Raw genomic sequence first — 14,767 nt, 5'->3', positions numbered from 1 at the left:
ATAAAGCACATGACACTGATCTTAATGAAAATTAGATATAATGGTGTTCTGGACTTTGGCTTGAGGAAATTTTCTCTAAAGGGACCTTAATTTAGTTTAATTATATATCCATGATATAATACAATTATTATGGTAGGTATTTAATGTACAAACATTAATTTTTAAGATTTAAAACTCAAGTTTAAGGGTCAGTTCTAAAAAAAAAATCCCTTTGTTTTCCTTCATAAGTAGGTGTGATGAAGGGAGGAACCTTTTCCTGAAATGAACTAGTCAGTATAGTAAAATTATCCTGACTTACAAGTGGGGTAAAGTGAGTAGGTTTGAGTAATGTACAGAGGGTTATTCTAAGATAAATGAACTGGAGGATTGTCTAACATGATCTCAGTTATTGGCTGCAGCATTGCAATTATTGTTTTACTAACACAAAATGGTTGGATGAAAGCACATGTTTAAAAAAATTGGCTTCACTGTGAACAAACCAGAAGATCTAGAGGTAAGTACACTACCAGAATAATTGTCACTGTGGTAGAACACTTAAGGGTACATATTTTGTAACTTAAATTAGAGAATATAATTGTACTTTATTCTGTTATAATTATTGTTTTTAAATTGTGTTGATTTCATACAGGGCGGCACGGTGGCGCAGCAGGTAGTGTCACAGTCACACAGCTCCAGGGACCTGGAGGTTGTGGGTTTGATTCCTGCTCCAGGTCTGTGAGGAGTTGGTGTGTTCTCCCCGTGTCTGTGTGGGTTTCCTCCGGGTGCTCCGGTTTCCTCCCACAGTCCAAAAACACGTTAGCAGGTGGATTGGCGACTCAAAAAGTGTCCGTAGGTGTGAGTGAATGTGTATGTGTGTGTATGTCTATGTTGCCCTGTGTCGCCCCCTCCAGGGTGTATTCCTGCCTTGCGCCCAATGATTCCAGGTAGGCTCTGGACTCACCGCAACCCTGAACTCGATAATGAATGAATGATTTCATACACCCCATTTCATGTTTTATTTTACACAGTTCTGTAATGAAATCATACAATTATGCACTGCTCCTTCTGGAGAAAAGAATGTACTGTACATTTAGGGAACACAGCTGGACTTCAAAACCACTGTTGTACCTTTTTAATGACCAGTAATGTAACACTACCGTTCCTTATTTTCTGAGAGTACAGTATTTCTGAAAGTCAAATCCTTAAACTAATCATTTAAGTGAATTAACAAATCTCAACCTAGGATCAATTAAATGTATATTTTTGTTTTTATTTGGTTTTGATCTTTTAAAATATTGATGTATTCCTTTTCTTTCTTTGCTGCAAGTTGGATGAGTGCTGTAGAAACTCAAATATAGCACTGAGGTGACAGAACTGTTGCTGATGAAAAGGTTCTTTGATTTGAGCACCCCAGCTTGCCTGTGTGTTTGTCAGACAGCTGGATTCCAGGTGGTTTTATAAATCAACTGAATAACACTCTTTGCTGATTTTGCTGCTGTGTAATTTCAGTCAATTTAATCACATTGTTGGAGCAAGCATGCAAACCTTTCATGCCAGTTCCAGGTGAATGTTCCAGAAGAGTGGATTGAGGGACTGTAAAATTCAGAATATTCAAACTGACGTTCAATTCTGATACAATCCACAGGCTTGTGGTTTTCCTATGTGTGCTCCTGCAATCATATGCATTTAGAATATTGAATTTAAAACAGGCATTTTATAACTGGTAAATAGAAAATCATCAGAGTAGAAAAGAAATATACATTGAAAATAGAAAGCGTGCAACAAAACATGTTGGTGGAAAAAGGCATCAACATGACAACTTTAAAAAATCAGCTGAATGTAGGACTGGATTGAAATGATGTTTCATGATCAATAACAAATCTGCATTGGCCAACAACATGATGCTGGAACTTTTGCCTGGTGCTGTCCTAAAAAAACATAAAATATCATTGCCTCAAGAAAACTATCCTAAATTTCAGGTAGATGTTGCATGTCAGTTAAAGGACCAGAAGCAATCATTGCTTCAACAAATGTACACTGAAATGTTGGGCATTTTTCTCATTCCATTGACAATCAGAATGTTTCATCACAGCAGTCAGTTTTCAGGACGATTTCAGGAAGTTTCCACAGAGCAAAAAGGTTTTCTACAGGGAAGGTTCATTAACCCAGTGACATGAAACAATCTGATTCTTCATCCCATAACGTGTGGTTCAGACTCCACTTCTAACTCCAAGGCCAGAAGTAAATCTGGCCTTGTTCTCCGTGGATGGGAATGATGGCCCTACCTCTCCCCATCACAGCCCAGTGTGGGTGTCTGTAGATTAAAATACTAGAATTTGGATTTCCCCTTTGTGTTTAACTGCCCTGTAATGTTAGTGGAAGCTGAAAATGAATTTGCAGCTGATTCCTTGGAGTTTTGGAATACGCATGTTAGCCTTCTCCTTAGTTTGTTAGCATCATGTTTGTTTAAGAGAAACCTAGATTGTGGATGCGAATTGCAATAGTTAAAAATGTATTATTTTTTAAAAGTTTCTTCATACTTTTCACTACTTCATACTATATATTTTATTTTTTTGGAAATTTTAACAGTAATTATCTCTCAGCCTCAAGGTCATAGGAATAAGGCCCATAGGCACATGGATATAAACCATTATGCCACAAAGAAAAGTACTGCCCAGAGCATGCTGGATGTGGCTCTGCTGATGGCCAACTCTTCTCAGTTGAAGACTGTTCTGCACGAAGGGCCTGAATACAGATTCTACATTCCCCTCGTTATCCTCATCGTTCTGTCCATCACATTACAGGTCATTGTTGGCCTTCTCCTCATATTCATTGGAAAGAAAAGATTGAACTCTTCTTGAACAACATGACTACAGTTATTGTCTTCTTTATTGTTCTTATCAATGTCTTTATCACTGCCCTAGGATTTGACTCTCATCAATAAAGAACATTTATTGTATAAGTACTTATATTCTTTGCAGGGGGATTTGTGATCAGAAAAGAGTTATAACACTGATATTGCTGGATGACAGTCTGACAGCTTTACAAAAACAGTTGAGGTTAAAAAGATGTGATTGTTATGACTTTACTTAAAATGTATTTGACTCTTAGAGAATTTACATTTGTATAAGTTATACTAAAAATAATGGTGCCCTAAAGGACTGTCTGTGGGATTCTGTTCAGTCGCCTAAAAATGTTTAAATAAGAGGTTAGTGAATGTGAAAACCATTTTGTTTGTGTGATGTTATTTTACTATTAAGTGTCTTCAGATCAATTATCACTCAGGGTGGTATTTTCTCCAGAATATCCTGTTTTCTGTGTAGGTCCGTACTATTTTATCATTTATTCATTCATTATCTGTAAGCATTTACCCAGTTCAGGGTCGCAGTGGGTCCAGAGCCTACCTGGAATCATTGGGCGCAAGACAGGAACACACCCTGGAGGGGGCGCCAGTCCTTCATAGGGCAACACACACATTCACTCACAGACCTACGGACACTTCTGAGTTGCCAATCCACCTACAAACGTGTGTTTTTGGACTGTGGGGGGAAATATATATATATATATGAAAATTCAATATATGAATTTTTGTAGTAGAAACCAATCTTTAAACTTTTCAAAAACACTCACACTTTATTTACATCCACTGAAAGAAGAACCTTTGGGACCATAGGTTTTGGTATTTTACCACAGCTCTTGATTTAAAATACCCACATTTGTGGTAATACTAAATACATTAAGGATGTGTTTTCAATGCATTTACTTATTCCTTTATTCTGCAATATCTTTAATTAACATCTGCTTTTAAAGGGGACTTTTTAAACATGTTAGAATAGGTCTATGGGCTATACAAAACATTGTCATTTAGTCATTTGCACAAAATCACTCACATAAAGAGATCTCACCAGCTCTATTCTTGCCAGTTTCTGTCCCTTTCAGAATGAGCTGTTTAGGGGCTCTGTCAATTTTATGCAAATAAGCTGTTGCTGGTCACACCCCACCCATCTCATGTTTACACAGGTGAGGGGTGGTGTTAGGGTTGTTCTATGATTATTTACATCTAAACGTCTTATAGAAGCATATGATTCATTTGTCTGCAACTGGTTAGTCGCATTGGGTCCGGAGCCTACCTAGAATCACTGGACGCAAGGCGGGAACACACCCTGGAGGAGCACCAGTCCTTTGCAGGGTGACATACACACTCACACCTACGGACAGTTTTTGAATCGCCCATCCACTTACTAGTGTGTTTTTGGAGCCACACCCCTCACAGACAGTCACCCAGAACATGACTTGAACCCACAGCCCCAGGATCCTGGAGCTGCGTGACTGCAACACCACCTGCCGCGCCACCGTGCTGCCCGGTATATGATTCCTGACACAAAAATCTTTCAACTGACTCACAGAAAACAGATGGATATTTTTTGGGGTTTTTTTGCACTGTTTTACACTGAGTGTTTATAGGAGCAGTAGAGACCCAAGTATAAACACAAAAGCACACAAAAAGTGAGTTTTGCATAACATGCCCCCTTTAAGAATGTTCTCGTTCTCTGTGCTGTGTCAGGACTTGATGATGCTTAAATGATTTAATTTGATCATTTAACTGAATACTTTAGCCTTTTTGTGTAAATGTTCTGAAGACAGGTAAGTTGTTAATTTATCTATTTTTAACTAAACATAAATTAACTTCTTTTCCAGTGAATCTTTTGTATTTCAGCCTGCTTAAACACTGCAGATATTTTTATAAGAAGCAAATATTATATAGACTTCATAGTAAATAATAAAAAAAGCAAAGCATTTATGAAAAAAATGTGTACTATTTTAATAGTCATCACAAATTAATTTCACTGTTGAAAGTAAATGCTCTTGAAGCAACTTACATTAGCATACAGACATGAGCATTCGAAGAACACATCATTTGCTTTATTGACAATGACAAATTGCCAAGTATCCATCAGGTACATGTTCCTTAACAAGATCTTTTTAGGCTTCTTTGGCATTCAAAAGTTTGTAAACAATAAATGAAAAAAGCAATTACAGGTTTATGAACCACCAGGAACAAGGAGGTGGTCAAAATGTTGTGGTTGTAGTTGATCGGTTTATAATCTTAGTTTTATAAAGAACAGAAAAGGGAACATATTTATATGAACTTTTAATTCAGTTTTTTATGCATCATTAAAATCATGTTCGTGGTTGTTCTACATGTAATAAATTTGCAAATACAATATAAAATTCAAATGTCAAAAATATCTGTGCATGTATTGCACACTCTTTTTACTATGACCTTGAAGAAGAGTTTTAAAAAATGAGTGATGAGGGAACTATGCATCAATTTTCCCAAAGGGGCTTTGGTCTGTAGTCTCCATGTTTGAGTACACATAGTAAAGAAACGCTGCAATGATGATGAAAACCAAGATTCGAAGCCAGCCGGGCACACCGCCTGATTTGCTGCCCTCAGATTTGCTTGGTGCTGGGCTAATCTCCTGTTGGCTGTATCTACTTGTGTAGGCTGTTGGTCTGGAGCGAGATGTGCTCTGGAAGTTTGCTTGGGTGTGGCTGATGATAGGCCTTTGTTATGAATATAGAACTTACAATTATGTTTTGCAGAAGTAATAAAGATTATTAAAATACAGGAAATTGTTTTAGCAAAAATAAGCTTCATAAATCTAAAGCTAGGCATACACTGTGCAATTTTGGAAATCTTGTTCATTGGTGATAACTCACACCGCATGTTTGAAGCTTTCTTTGTGTACAGACAAAGCCTGCAAATTATAAATAAATAAATAAAAGGAACACTTAAACAACACAATGTAATTCCAAGTCGATCACACTTCGGTGAAATCAACCTGTTCATTAGGAAGCAACACTTATTGTGAATCAATTTCACCTGCTGTTGTGCAAACAGCACAGACAACAGGTAGAAATGAGATACAATAAGCAAGACAACCCTTATAAAGGAGTGGTTCTGCAGGTGTTGACTACAGACCATTTCTCTGTTCTCATCATTTCTGGCTGACGTTTGGGTCACTTCTGCATTCTGTCAGTGTTCTCACCCCTAGAGGAAGTTGCTCAGGTAGTGCAGCTCATCCAGGATGGTACATCAATGCGAGGTGTGGCAACAAGTTTGCTCTCTCTCTCAGCACAGTGTCCAGAGTATGGAGGAGATACCAGGAGACAGGCCAGTACACCAGGAGAAATGGAGGGGTGCCATAGGAGGGCAACAACCCAGCAGCAGGACCGCTACCTCCTCCTGTGTGCAAGGAGGAACAGGAGGAGCAGTGCCAGAGCCTTGCAAAATGACCTCCAGCAGGCCACTAATATCCATGGTTCTGCGCAAATTGTTAGACACCATGAGGGTGGTATGAGAGCCCGACGTCTACGGGTAGGGCTTGTGCTTACAGCCCAACACTGTGAAGGGCGACTGGCATTTGCCAGAGAACCCAGAGATTGTCAGGTTTGCAATTGGCACCCTGTGCTCCTCACAGATAAGAGCAGATTCACACTGAGCACATGTACAGACATGACAGAGTCTGGAGACACAGTGGAGAACATTCTGCTGCCTGCAACATCCTCCAACATGACCGGTTTGGCAGTGGTAATGGTGCACTTCTTACGAGGGCTGCACAGCCCTCTATGTGCTAACGAAAGGTACCTTGACTGCCATTAAGTACCGGGATGGGATCCTCAGATCCATTGTAAGACCATATGCTGGTGCAGTGGGCCCTGGGTTCCTTGTGATGCATGACAATGCTAGGACTCATGTAGCTGAAGCGTGTCAGCAATTCCTGCATGATGAAGGCATTGATGCTATGGACAGGCCTGTCCCTTCTCCAGACCTGAATCCAATCGAGCACATAAGTGACATCATGTCTCTTTCCATCCACCAATGCCACATTGCACCACAGACTGTCCAGGAGATGAGTGATGCTTTAATCCAGGTCTGGGAGGAGATCCCTCAGGAGAACATTCACCGTCTCATCAGGGACATGCCCAGGCATTGCAGGGAGGTCATACAGGCACGTGGAGGTCACACACACTAGTGAACCTCATTTTAATTCTCATTTTGAGGAATTTACACTGAAGTAGGATCAGCCTTTAATATGATTCACTTTTATTTTGAGTATGATTCCAAATCCAGAGCTCCATGGGATAATAATTTTGATTTTACATTGATCATTTTTATGTTATTATAAAAATTAATTATATATAATTTATGTTAAGATTTTCAACTGGAATATTTCATTCATTAAGATCTAGGATGTGTTATTTTAGTGTTCCTTTTATTTCTTTGAGCAGTGTATGTTCAAACTCTTGGAAAGTACTCTGTCTGACTAACATGTTACAGCATGGCACTGCACATGAAATCACCCACAGCCAGAGTTCAGCAGAACTCTGAAACTTGTATAACAAAAATAGAGAAAACGCATAGCTTTGCCAAACCAGTGCCATGTTGAAAAAAAAAAGAGGAGACATACATAGACCTAGATTTTGCAGAGAGTTGGTACACTACAACTGGACTGAGACTCATGTTTCGAGGTGATGCAGAACATTTTCAAATTGCTCTCTGTATTCTGTGACCATGATGTCAAGAAATCAGCTCATGAGACCATCTATAAACTGAGTCAAACAAGCAGAATTCCAGACATGTCAAAAAATCCATCTGGTCATTGGGCTGTTCACTCTGTGCTCATTTGTGGAGTTAATCGGGTATGTTTCCTCTCTAACGCTTCATAACAAAAGTCAGGCCGATTTGGCTCAAATTAAGGCAGATTCTGAAATTTTATCAGCTATGACCAAGTCAGGCTTAAAAATGTGTTAAAACTGCACAGTGTATACCTGGATTTAGATTAATTTTTGATTTCAGTAGGAGGGAAGCTCTACAATAATCATGATATGATATGCTTTAGAATTGGTTATGGCAGATATGTTTAAAAACTCACTCGTCTGCATTATCTATATCATCATAATCAGTGATCCTTGATCTCCTTGTTCTGCAAACAAATTACAGTGTTATTAGACACTTTACAAATGAAAGAGAACTTCCAGCATTTTCCTACTTTATATCTACTTCATTTCAATTGATATTTGATTATCACAAAATATATTTTCATGATTCACTGTACTTAAAAACCCTGTTTAACCAAAACACACTTGGGGTCCATTCACACCAGGTCCACATGTCAAGTTAATGCCATCTTTCACAGAGAATCTAATACAGGTGGACAGCAATGCTGCATAATATTTTAATCGGGGCCTGCTCAATTTTCTGTTTTTATGAACGCACTAAAAGCTCATTAGATATATTTAAGGTGTGTCCTAGTGTTTTCATGCTAAAGAATGACCAAACAAAGAAAGCTTTTCTGACTGTGTTGTTTAGTTAATGATGTTAAAAGAAGATGGAGGAATCTCTTTGACACAATTATAAGAAAAAGAGATGAAAGAATATAAAGTGGACAAGTATTAGAAAAAAGAAAGTGTGGAATACATGGACTTTTCCTTTGTATAGGGTACAGAAGATAAATGTGCTTCCTCTTTTCCTCTATTAATCTAGCTAGCATTTTTAATGAAAAAAAAGATAAATTTGGTAGAAAAGTCCCACAGCATTAAAAAAAAAGTACATTTTTGAGAGGCGAAAATTACTACAGGCCATCAATCACATTTTTCATTGGCCAACTGCAGATTAGAACAAGCTGTCAAATATGCATCAGCCAATCAAATCAGAGTGCGTTAATTTCAGTCTCCAATGATTTCACAGGTTCATTTAGAACATGAGGTGGACGAGATTTGTTGTAAATTGTTGTTAATATTGTTAACTCATGTCAGTTAGCAAATATTTTAATGTGCATTTTGAATGCCGTGCTGCTTGATTTGTCTTAAAATATTTTATGTTAGGTCATATGTTAATTCATTAAAGTCTTAAATGTTAAAGGCTAAGCACCAGCTATATGAAAGTGTCAAACAAATAAATACAGTGGAATTTGAGTTCCTAAATTGATAGTCAGAAAACATGTTATTTCTTACTAATTCATGGAATAAGGTTTAAAACACCCCCACGATGTTCGGAAACTCTAATAGGTGTCTTGCATGTGACGTAGATGGTGGACAACAACTCTAGAGGTTGCACTTAATCAATTTAATGCAAAAAAAAGATGTGTTGTTTTTGGCTGCAATAATTCAATGTACAGTGGGACATCTGTGCACAAATGGCCCAAAGATCGCAAAATATCCAGAAACTGGACTAAATTTGTCAACTTTAAACGGGCACTTTGGAAAGGACCATCCGCTCACTCCGTTATCTGTAGCTCATTTCACTGGCGCTTTTCCAACAATATGGGCATGTAAGGAAACCAACGAAATGTGTTCAAGAGCCTCTGTAACATGGAGGTAAACAGGGTAAGGACACTCACTTCACCTGTTTTAGTTGGTGTTAGTTAACGTTAGCTTGACTTGCTAAACTCGGTGGCTCAGATTATACTCGGCTACGTAGTTGCATAGTGTCGGATGAATTCGAGTTCGACTTCGATCACATTTACAAGAATAACGATACCTCTAAATTTGAGTTTAGCTTATTGCTAGGCTATTGTCATGAATAATGTTGGTTATTTAGCTAGATACTGTCATAACGGTGTTCTACCGCGGCGGCGTTGAGCTGTTGTCCACCGGTGACGTCACGGTTGCGTTCAAGAATTTCCGTAGCGAGCTCGGGTTTTCCATCAATTTAATAAAAAGGTCAGTTTTAAAGCAAATTAAGCAGCTATTTTCATTTTAATCCATACTTATATATGTCAGTAACTAAAATAATGTGAAATATTCATGGAGGTCCATCAAGTGGTGCTTAGCCTTTAACATCTCTGGTTAAATATATAAGCTTACTTAATCTTACTGTGAGCTATAACACAGAAAGAGATTAACAAAGTACATTACAACACTTGTGCCAAAAAACTTTTGTAAAGAGAACTTCCTTGTCCTTAAACTTTACATCAAACTTACATCATAATTACAGGGACTTTATCACATGTCCTAAGAGTATATTGGACAAGAACATGATTTCAAACAGTATTTCCATGATTACCTACCTACCTAGTCTCAGACACAGATGCTCCGCCCACAAGTTGACGGAGAGTGTTACCTTCAGTGCACTAATCTGGCTTCACTGTCAGGATTCTGCCAGTTGCTTTCTGATTGGCTCTCTGCACATCAACGTATATGCAATGGTCTAATCTACCTCCACACATCATGCCAAAATAGCAGACTTGTAAATAACAGACTTCTGATTGGTCCTTTTGTGTGTCAGTCATATTCCTTGTCCTGTTGTAGTAGGCGGTTCTTGGCTACGTTATGTGGCGAAAGGTACCAGACATTTCGTAGATGCTCTTTCGTAATGCTCTGTCCACACAACACAGGAATAACACCCACACAACATTAAACCCTAAAGAGTTAGTGTGGACCCGCTAAGGAGCTCAGAGGTGAGCCCCAGCTCCTAGCAGATGTTGCTGTCCTTAAAACCACCGGTTAATGCAAAAAAAAAAAAGATAGAAAGGTACTTCAGACTTTTGAGTGGCTGATGCAGGAAACTATTGACAGTAGTCTGTCCACTACAACCATTTGTTCTCCCAGCTGCAGAGACACAAACTTGCCATTTTTTGTCTAAATATATCAGACCCAGAGTGAATGGGACCGTAGAGTAGGAAGCTGCTCAATGACATTCATAAACATTTAAACACATTAAAAACATTTCAACGTGATATTTTTGAATAATATTAATTTCTCCAACCACTGGTACACAGTGACACTTTTATCTAGGTGCTTCGGCAAAGTTATTACTTTTAATGGAAGATTACATAAGAATAATTTAATTAATAATTTCACAAGAGAAAAGAATAAGTAAAAAATAAAAAAAAGATAGTTTTGTTTTTTATTTCAGGTGGACTAAGCATATTCAACAGTTCTGAACAACTGTCCACTGATTTCTGTTTTAAGGGATTAGGCTGAAAAAGACTACGACTTTAATTTGATGACACAACTAGATTTATCGCTGTTTAAATAATCATTTTGAGAACTATTTGTTTAGCAAAAAGCAGACAGTCTATACTATTATACTCACATATCCCCAAGGCCTTCATGTCTCACCTGTAATTTAGAACAAGGCCGAGTTTAGATTCGAATTCAAACTGCTAGGACTATGATGCATTTGAACCACGGATACACTGCCTGAAATTGTACTTACTGCTGGACGATACGTAACATATGTGATTTCTTCCTCTGTGGGGGAAGAAAAAGTATATTACTTTATGCCCAGTTCTTAAAAGTATAATATGGAATGTTATTCTGAATTAAGCAGGCTTTTACGTTCTTCTCTGTAGTATGTCTTGTCAGAAGAAGAAGCAGAAGAAGATGGCTGTTTGCCTTTGACCATGGCCTCTGACAGCTTCTTCTCGTAAAGTTTCCTGGTGGAATCTAAACCGTAAAGAATGTCCTCATTTTAGATTTCAGAACAATAAAGCCATTTCACAAGAAAAGTTTCTTTACATTTGTCATGGTTAGTTAACACCTACACTATATTGCTGTATATTATTAATATTATTAATACAGATATAGGTTTTTTTTTTTTTTACCAACAATGGGTCCATGTTTGATCCCATACTCATCCAAAAGTCGTGCAATCTCTTCAGCAGACTTGATGCTCAGTGAGGACATGACTGCCACCAAAACTGTTTAATTAAATTTAAAACAGAGTCAGATTTGCTATTTTGCTAAACTAAGACAAAACAAGGAACAAAATATCAGTTTTAATCTATAAAAATAATAAGACTCATTCCTTGCAAAAAATCATGGACTTGTCTATATAAAATAAGAAAATAAGCAGATAGGTTGAACGCTATATATAAACAAAATTTCTAGTCGTATGTACTGCAAACACTGAAAGCTGAAATTTTGAAAAATGCATGAGATTAGCCACATCTGTACACTATCACCACCTGCCGATAACAACCTGAGTTACACTGCTTTAACCTGATTTTTTTAAAGACTTATTCAGTGAGTATTTCTTATCACTTTAATTCGCAAAAACTATAAAAAGAGTAGTAAATCGTGTTCGGTTTCTTAAAAAAAAGCACAGTGGGTGGTGAGACTAGCTACTGGTCTTCGTTAATCACCTGGCTTGAACACAACCTAATGTTTTCACAGTGGAAATGTATAGTTCTGTAATTCTACCGTATTGAGTGGAAGGTGTTTTTACAAGACATCAGACAAAGTGTGGGACGGTGTTCTCGGTTTGGGACGGTTACGTATATATATATACACACACACAAGGTATAGTCCAAAGAGAAAAACACCAGGTCAAACATCTGGAGCTAAAGGAACATGCGCAGTATGACGATACATTAGCAACAGACGAATAATTGCAGACTGTATAAGGTGGTGTAAACGGAGCTGAACCTCATCATTCTCTATTATTTACTCCGCGTTCAGCGCAACGGCGACTCGAGTTATAGTGGAGCTGGTTACTGGAATAAGAAAGTGGCGAGTAAGGAGCTAATTTCTGTCTAATGCTAACGCTAACGATTCCTCCTCCACACTCAAACAGGAGAAGACATAGAATAAGGGGGGCTTTGGACTAAAGGAAACACGGCCTATGGCTGTTACGTGCTTTTAAGTCAGAATCTAAACTATTAGTATCTAATATTTACTCACCTTTCAGTGTTCTCAATGGAGCTAGCTAAGTTCCCCGCAGTCCTTTGGGAGCTGGGCGTGTTCACTCGGCGGGGTGACGTTGAGCAGCCTCCCTCATCCCTTCTCCCTTCTCCCGCCTCCTTTCTCCCTTCGCCACTGGTGTCCCGTACAGTTAAGACAAGAAATCGTTCAGTCAGCCATTTTACTACAGTCTTGGCAGGATGTGAATTCTTGGAAAACTCAGAGCGTTACAGACGGTGTAAAGCCCATATCTGAGTAATTTTACCCAATGCAGCACATAATTGTATTTACACAGCCACAACATTTGTTGAATGTTCGACCTGAGCAAAATGCTCTCCCTGTTTTCTGGCATTTAATTATTGTATGTGTTAAGTGGCTTAGTGATTGTTTAAAGGAACTTTAGGTCATGTTTTTTCTCTCTCTCTCTCTTAGGGCTCCCCCTTAATGTAAATCATATCTACAGCGCTGTACTGAAATCAGTGGCGAGGGGAAGCGAGGGTGTGGCTTCCAACTCTCCTCTAGGATCATTTTAAAATCTTCTGTTGAATGTTTAATTGAGTTTATTACATTTATTAAAATGTCCAATCCTTGTCGCAAAAATGTTCATAAAACAAGGACATATTAATTCATACATATTCAATAACTTTTCAAATTTGAATACAAATTACACTCTGTCTACACAGCTCTGCTTATGCGCTGCTTCCTCAGACACAGCCGGTTCAGGACCACACCCTGTACTTGGGGGAGTTCCAGTTCACTTGTGGGAAGTGAAAAAGTCACAGAAGTTGTTGTTCTAACGTTAGATATTATAAACCTCATTGCATTTGGTCAGGTACCTCTACCTGACAGCTTTCAGTCAAGGAAACCTTTACAGACAAGGAGAGCAGGACCACAGTTTTTAACATGGAGGATTTTTTGAAGAATATGGTTTTAGAATTTCATAAACAAGCTAATTTATTTCAGTAATTCAGTTCAAAAAGTGAAACTCAGATATTATATAGATTCATTACAAACAGTGTTTATTTCCTTTAATGCTGTTGATTTATGGTTTACAGCCATTGAAAACCCAAATGTCATTATCTTTATTTTTTAGTCTTTAAAATTGTCCCTTAGTCTGGTTCAGTAGGCTACACAATCATGGGGAAGACTGCTGACTTGACAGATGTCCAGAAGGCAGTTATTGACTGCTTTATCCTAGCATATTGATGGAAAGTTGAGTGGAAGGAAAATGTGTGGTATAAAAAGGTGAACAAACAGCAGGAATAACCACAGCCTTGAAAGGATTGTCAAGAAAATAAGTGTCATACTTGGGCCAAGGATAAAAAGAACTGGGCTGTTGCTCAGAAGTCCAAAGTCCTGTTTTTAGATGAAAGTACATTTTGCATTTCATTTGGAAATCAAGTTCCCTGAGTCTGGAGGAAGAGTGGAGAGGCACACAATTCAAGCTGCCTGAGGTCTGGTGTAAAGTTTCCAAAATCAGTGATATGGGGAGCCATGTCATCTGCTGGTGTTGGTCCACTGTGTTATATCAAGTCCAAAGTCAGCGCAGCCGTCTACCAGGATATTTTAGAGCATTTCATGCTTCCCTCTGCTTTGGAGCTTTATGGAGATGCAGATATTCACTTGGCACCTGTCAACACTGCCAAAATTACCAATATTTGGTTTAATAACCACAGTATCACTGTGCTTGTTTTTCCAGCAAACTTACCTGACCTAAACCCCATAGATACTCTTATTTTCAAGAGGAAGATGAGAGACACCAGACCCAACAATGCAGCTGAGGTGAAGGCTGCTATCAAAGCAACCTGGGCTTCCATATCACCCCTGCAGTGCCACAGGCTTATTTTCTTTGGCTGTAAGCCATAATTATCAACATTAAAAGAAATAAAAGCCTAAAATAGAAACTTTGTTTGCAATGAATCTACGAGTTTCATTTTTTAAATTCAATTACTGAAATAAAATAACTTTTTGATATTGTAATTTATTGAGAGGCACCTGTATACCCTATTCTATATACAGTTCTAAATGGCCTACAGTGCATAAATCCCACAGTATACAAGTGCCTTTTTTTGTCCTGAACATGAGACAGCACAAA

The 14,767-nt window shown here is 38.2% G+C and overlaps 2 protein-coding genes across 2 annotated transcripts; one reads left to right on the top strand and one right to left on the bottom strand.

The window, feature by feature from the left end:
• The first annotated feature begins 1,765 nt into the window (after positions 1 to 1,765).
• On the top strand, positions 1,766 to 2,923 carry si:dkey-93l1.9 (uncharacterized protein LOC562339 homolog). The gene is given in 2 exon segments (XM_066672361.1): positions 1,766 to 2,832; positions 2,835 to 2,923. Coding segments are annotated over 2 exon segments (432 nt in total). The 5' UTR covers positions 1,766 to 2,489.
• Positions 2,924 to 4,798: 1,875 nt separating this feature from the next.
• Positions 4,799 to 12,826, bottom strand: emd (emerin). The gene is made up of 7 exons (XM_066673171.1): positions 12,673 to 12,826; positions 11,595 to 11,690; positions 11,329 to 11,436; positions 11,207 to 11,241; positions 11,084 to 11,109; positions 7,920 to 7,970; positions 4,799 to 5,547 (listed from the first exon to the last, which is right to left on the bottom strand). The coding sequence occupies exons 2-7, from the start codon at positions 11,674 to 11,676 to the stop codon at positions 5,301 to 5,303; spliced, it is 549 nt and encodes a 182-aa protein (XP_066529268.1). The 5' UTR covers positions 11,677 to 11,690; positions 12,673 to 12,826; the 3' UTR covers positions 4,799 to 5,300.
• Positions 12,827 to 14,767: the final 1,941 nt, after the last annotated feature.

This window comes from Hoplias malabaricus, chromosome 5 (genome assembly GCF_029633855.1).
Source record: "Hoplias malabaricus isolate fHopMal1 chromosome 5, fHopMal1.hap1, whole genome shotgun sequence".
Classification (NCBI taxonomy): domain Eukaryota; kingdom Metazoa; phylum Chordata; class Actinopteri; order Characiformes; family Erythrinidae; genus Hoplias; species Hoplias malabaricus.
This window is presented reverse-complemented; position numbering and strand designations above follow the sequence as displayed.

Excerpts from the sequence above, each read along its gene's own strand:
- emd (XM_066673171.1), bottom strand. The coding sequence starts at position 11,676 with ATGTCCTCACTGAGCATCAAGTCTGCTGAAGAGATTGCACGACTTTTG. Across the intron at positions 11,242-11,328 it reads GACATACTACAGAGAAGAAC|AGGAAGAAATCACATATGTT; the intron begins GTAAAAGCCTGC and ends CTTCCCCCACAG. Across the intron at positions 5,548-7,919 it reads GATATAGATAATGCAGACGA|GCCTATCATCAGCCACACCC; the intron begins GTGAGTTTTTAA and ends TTCATAACAAAG.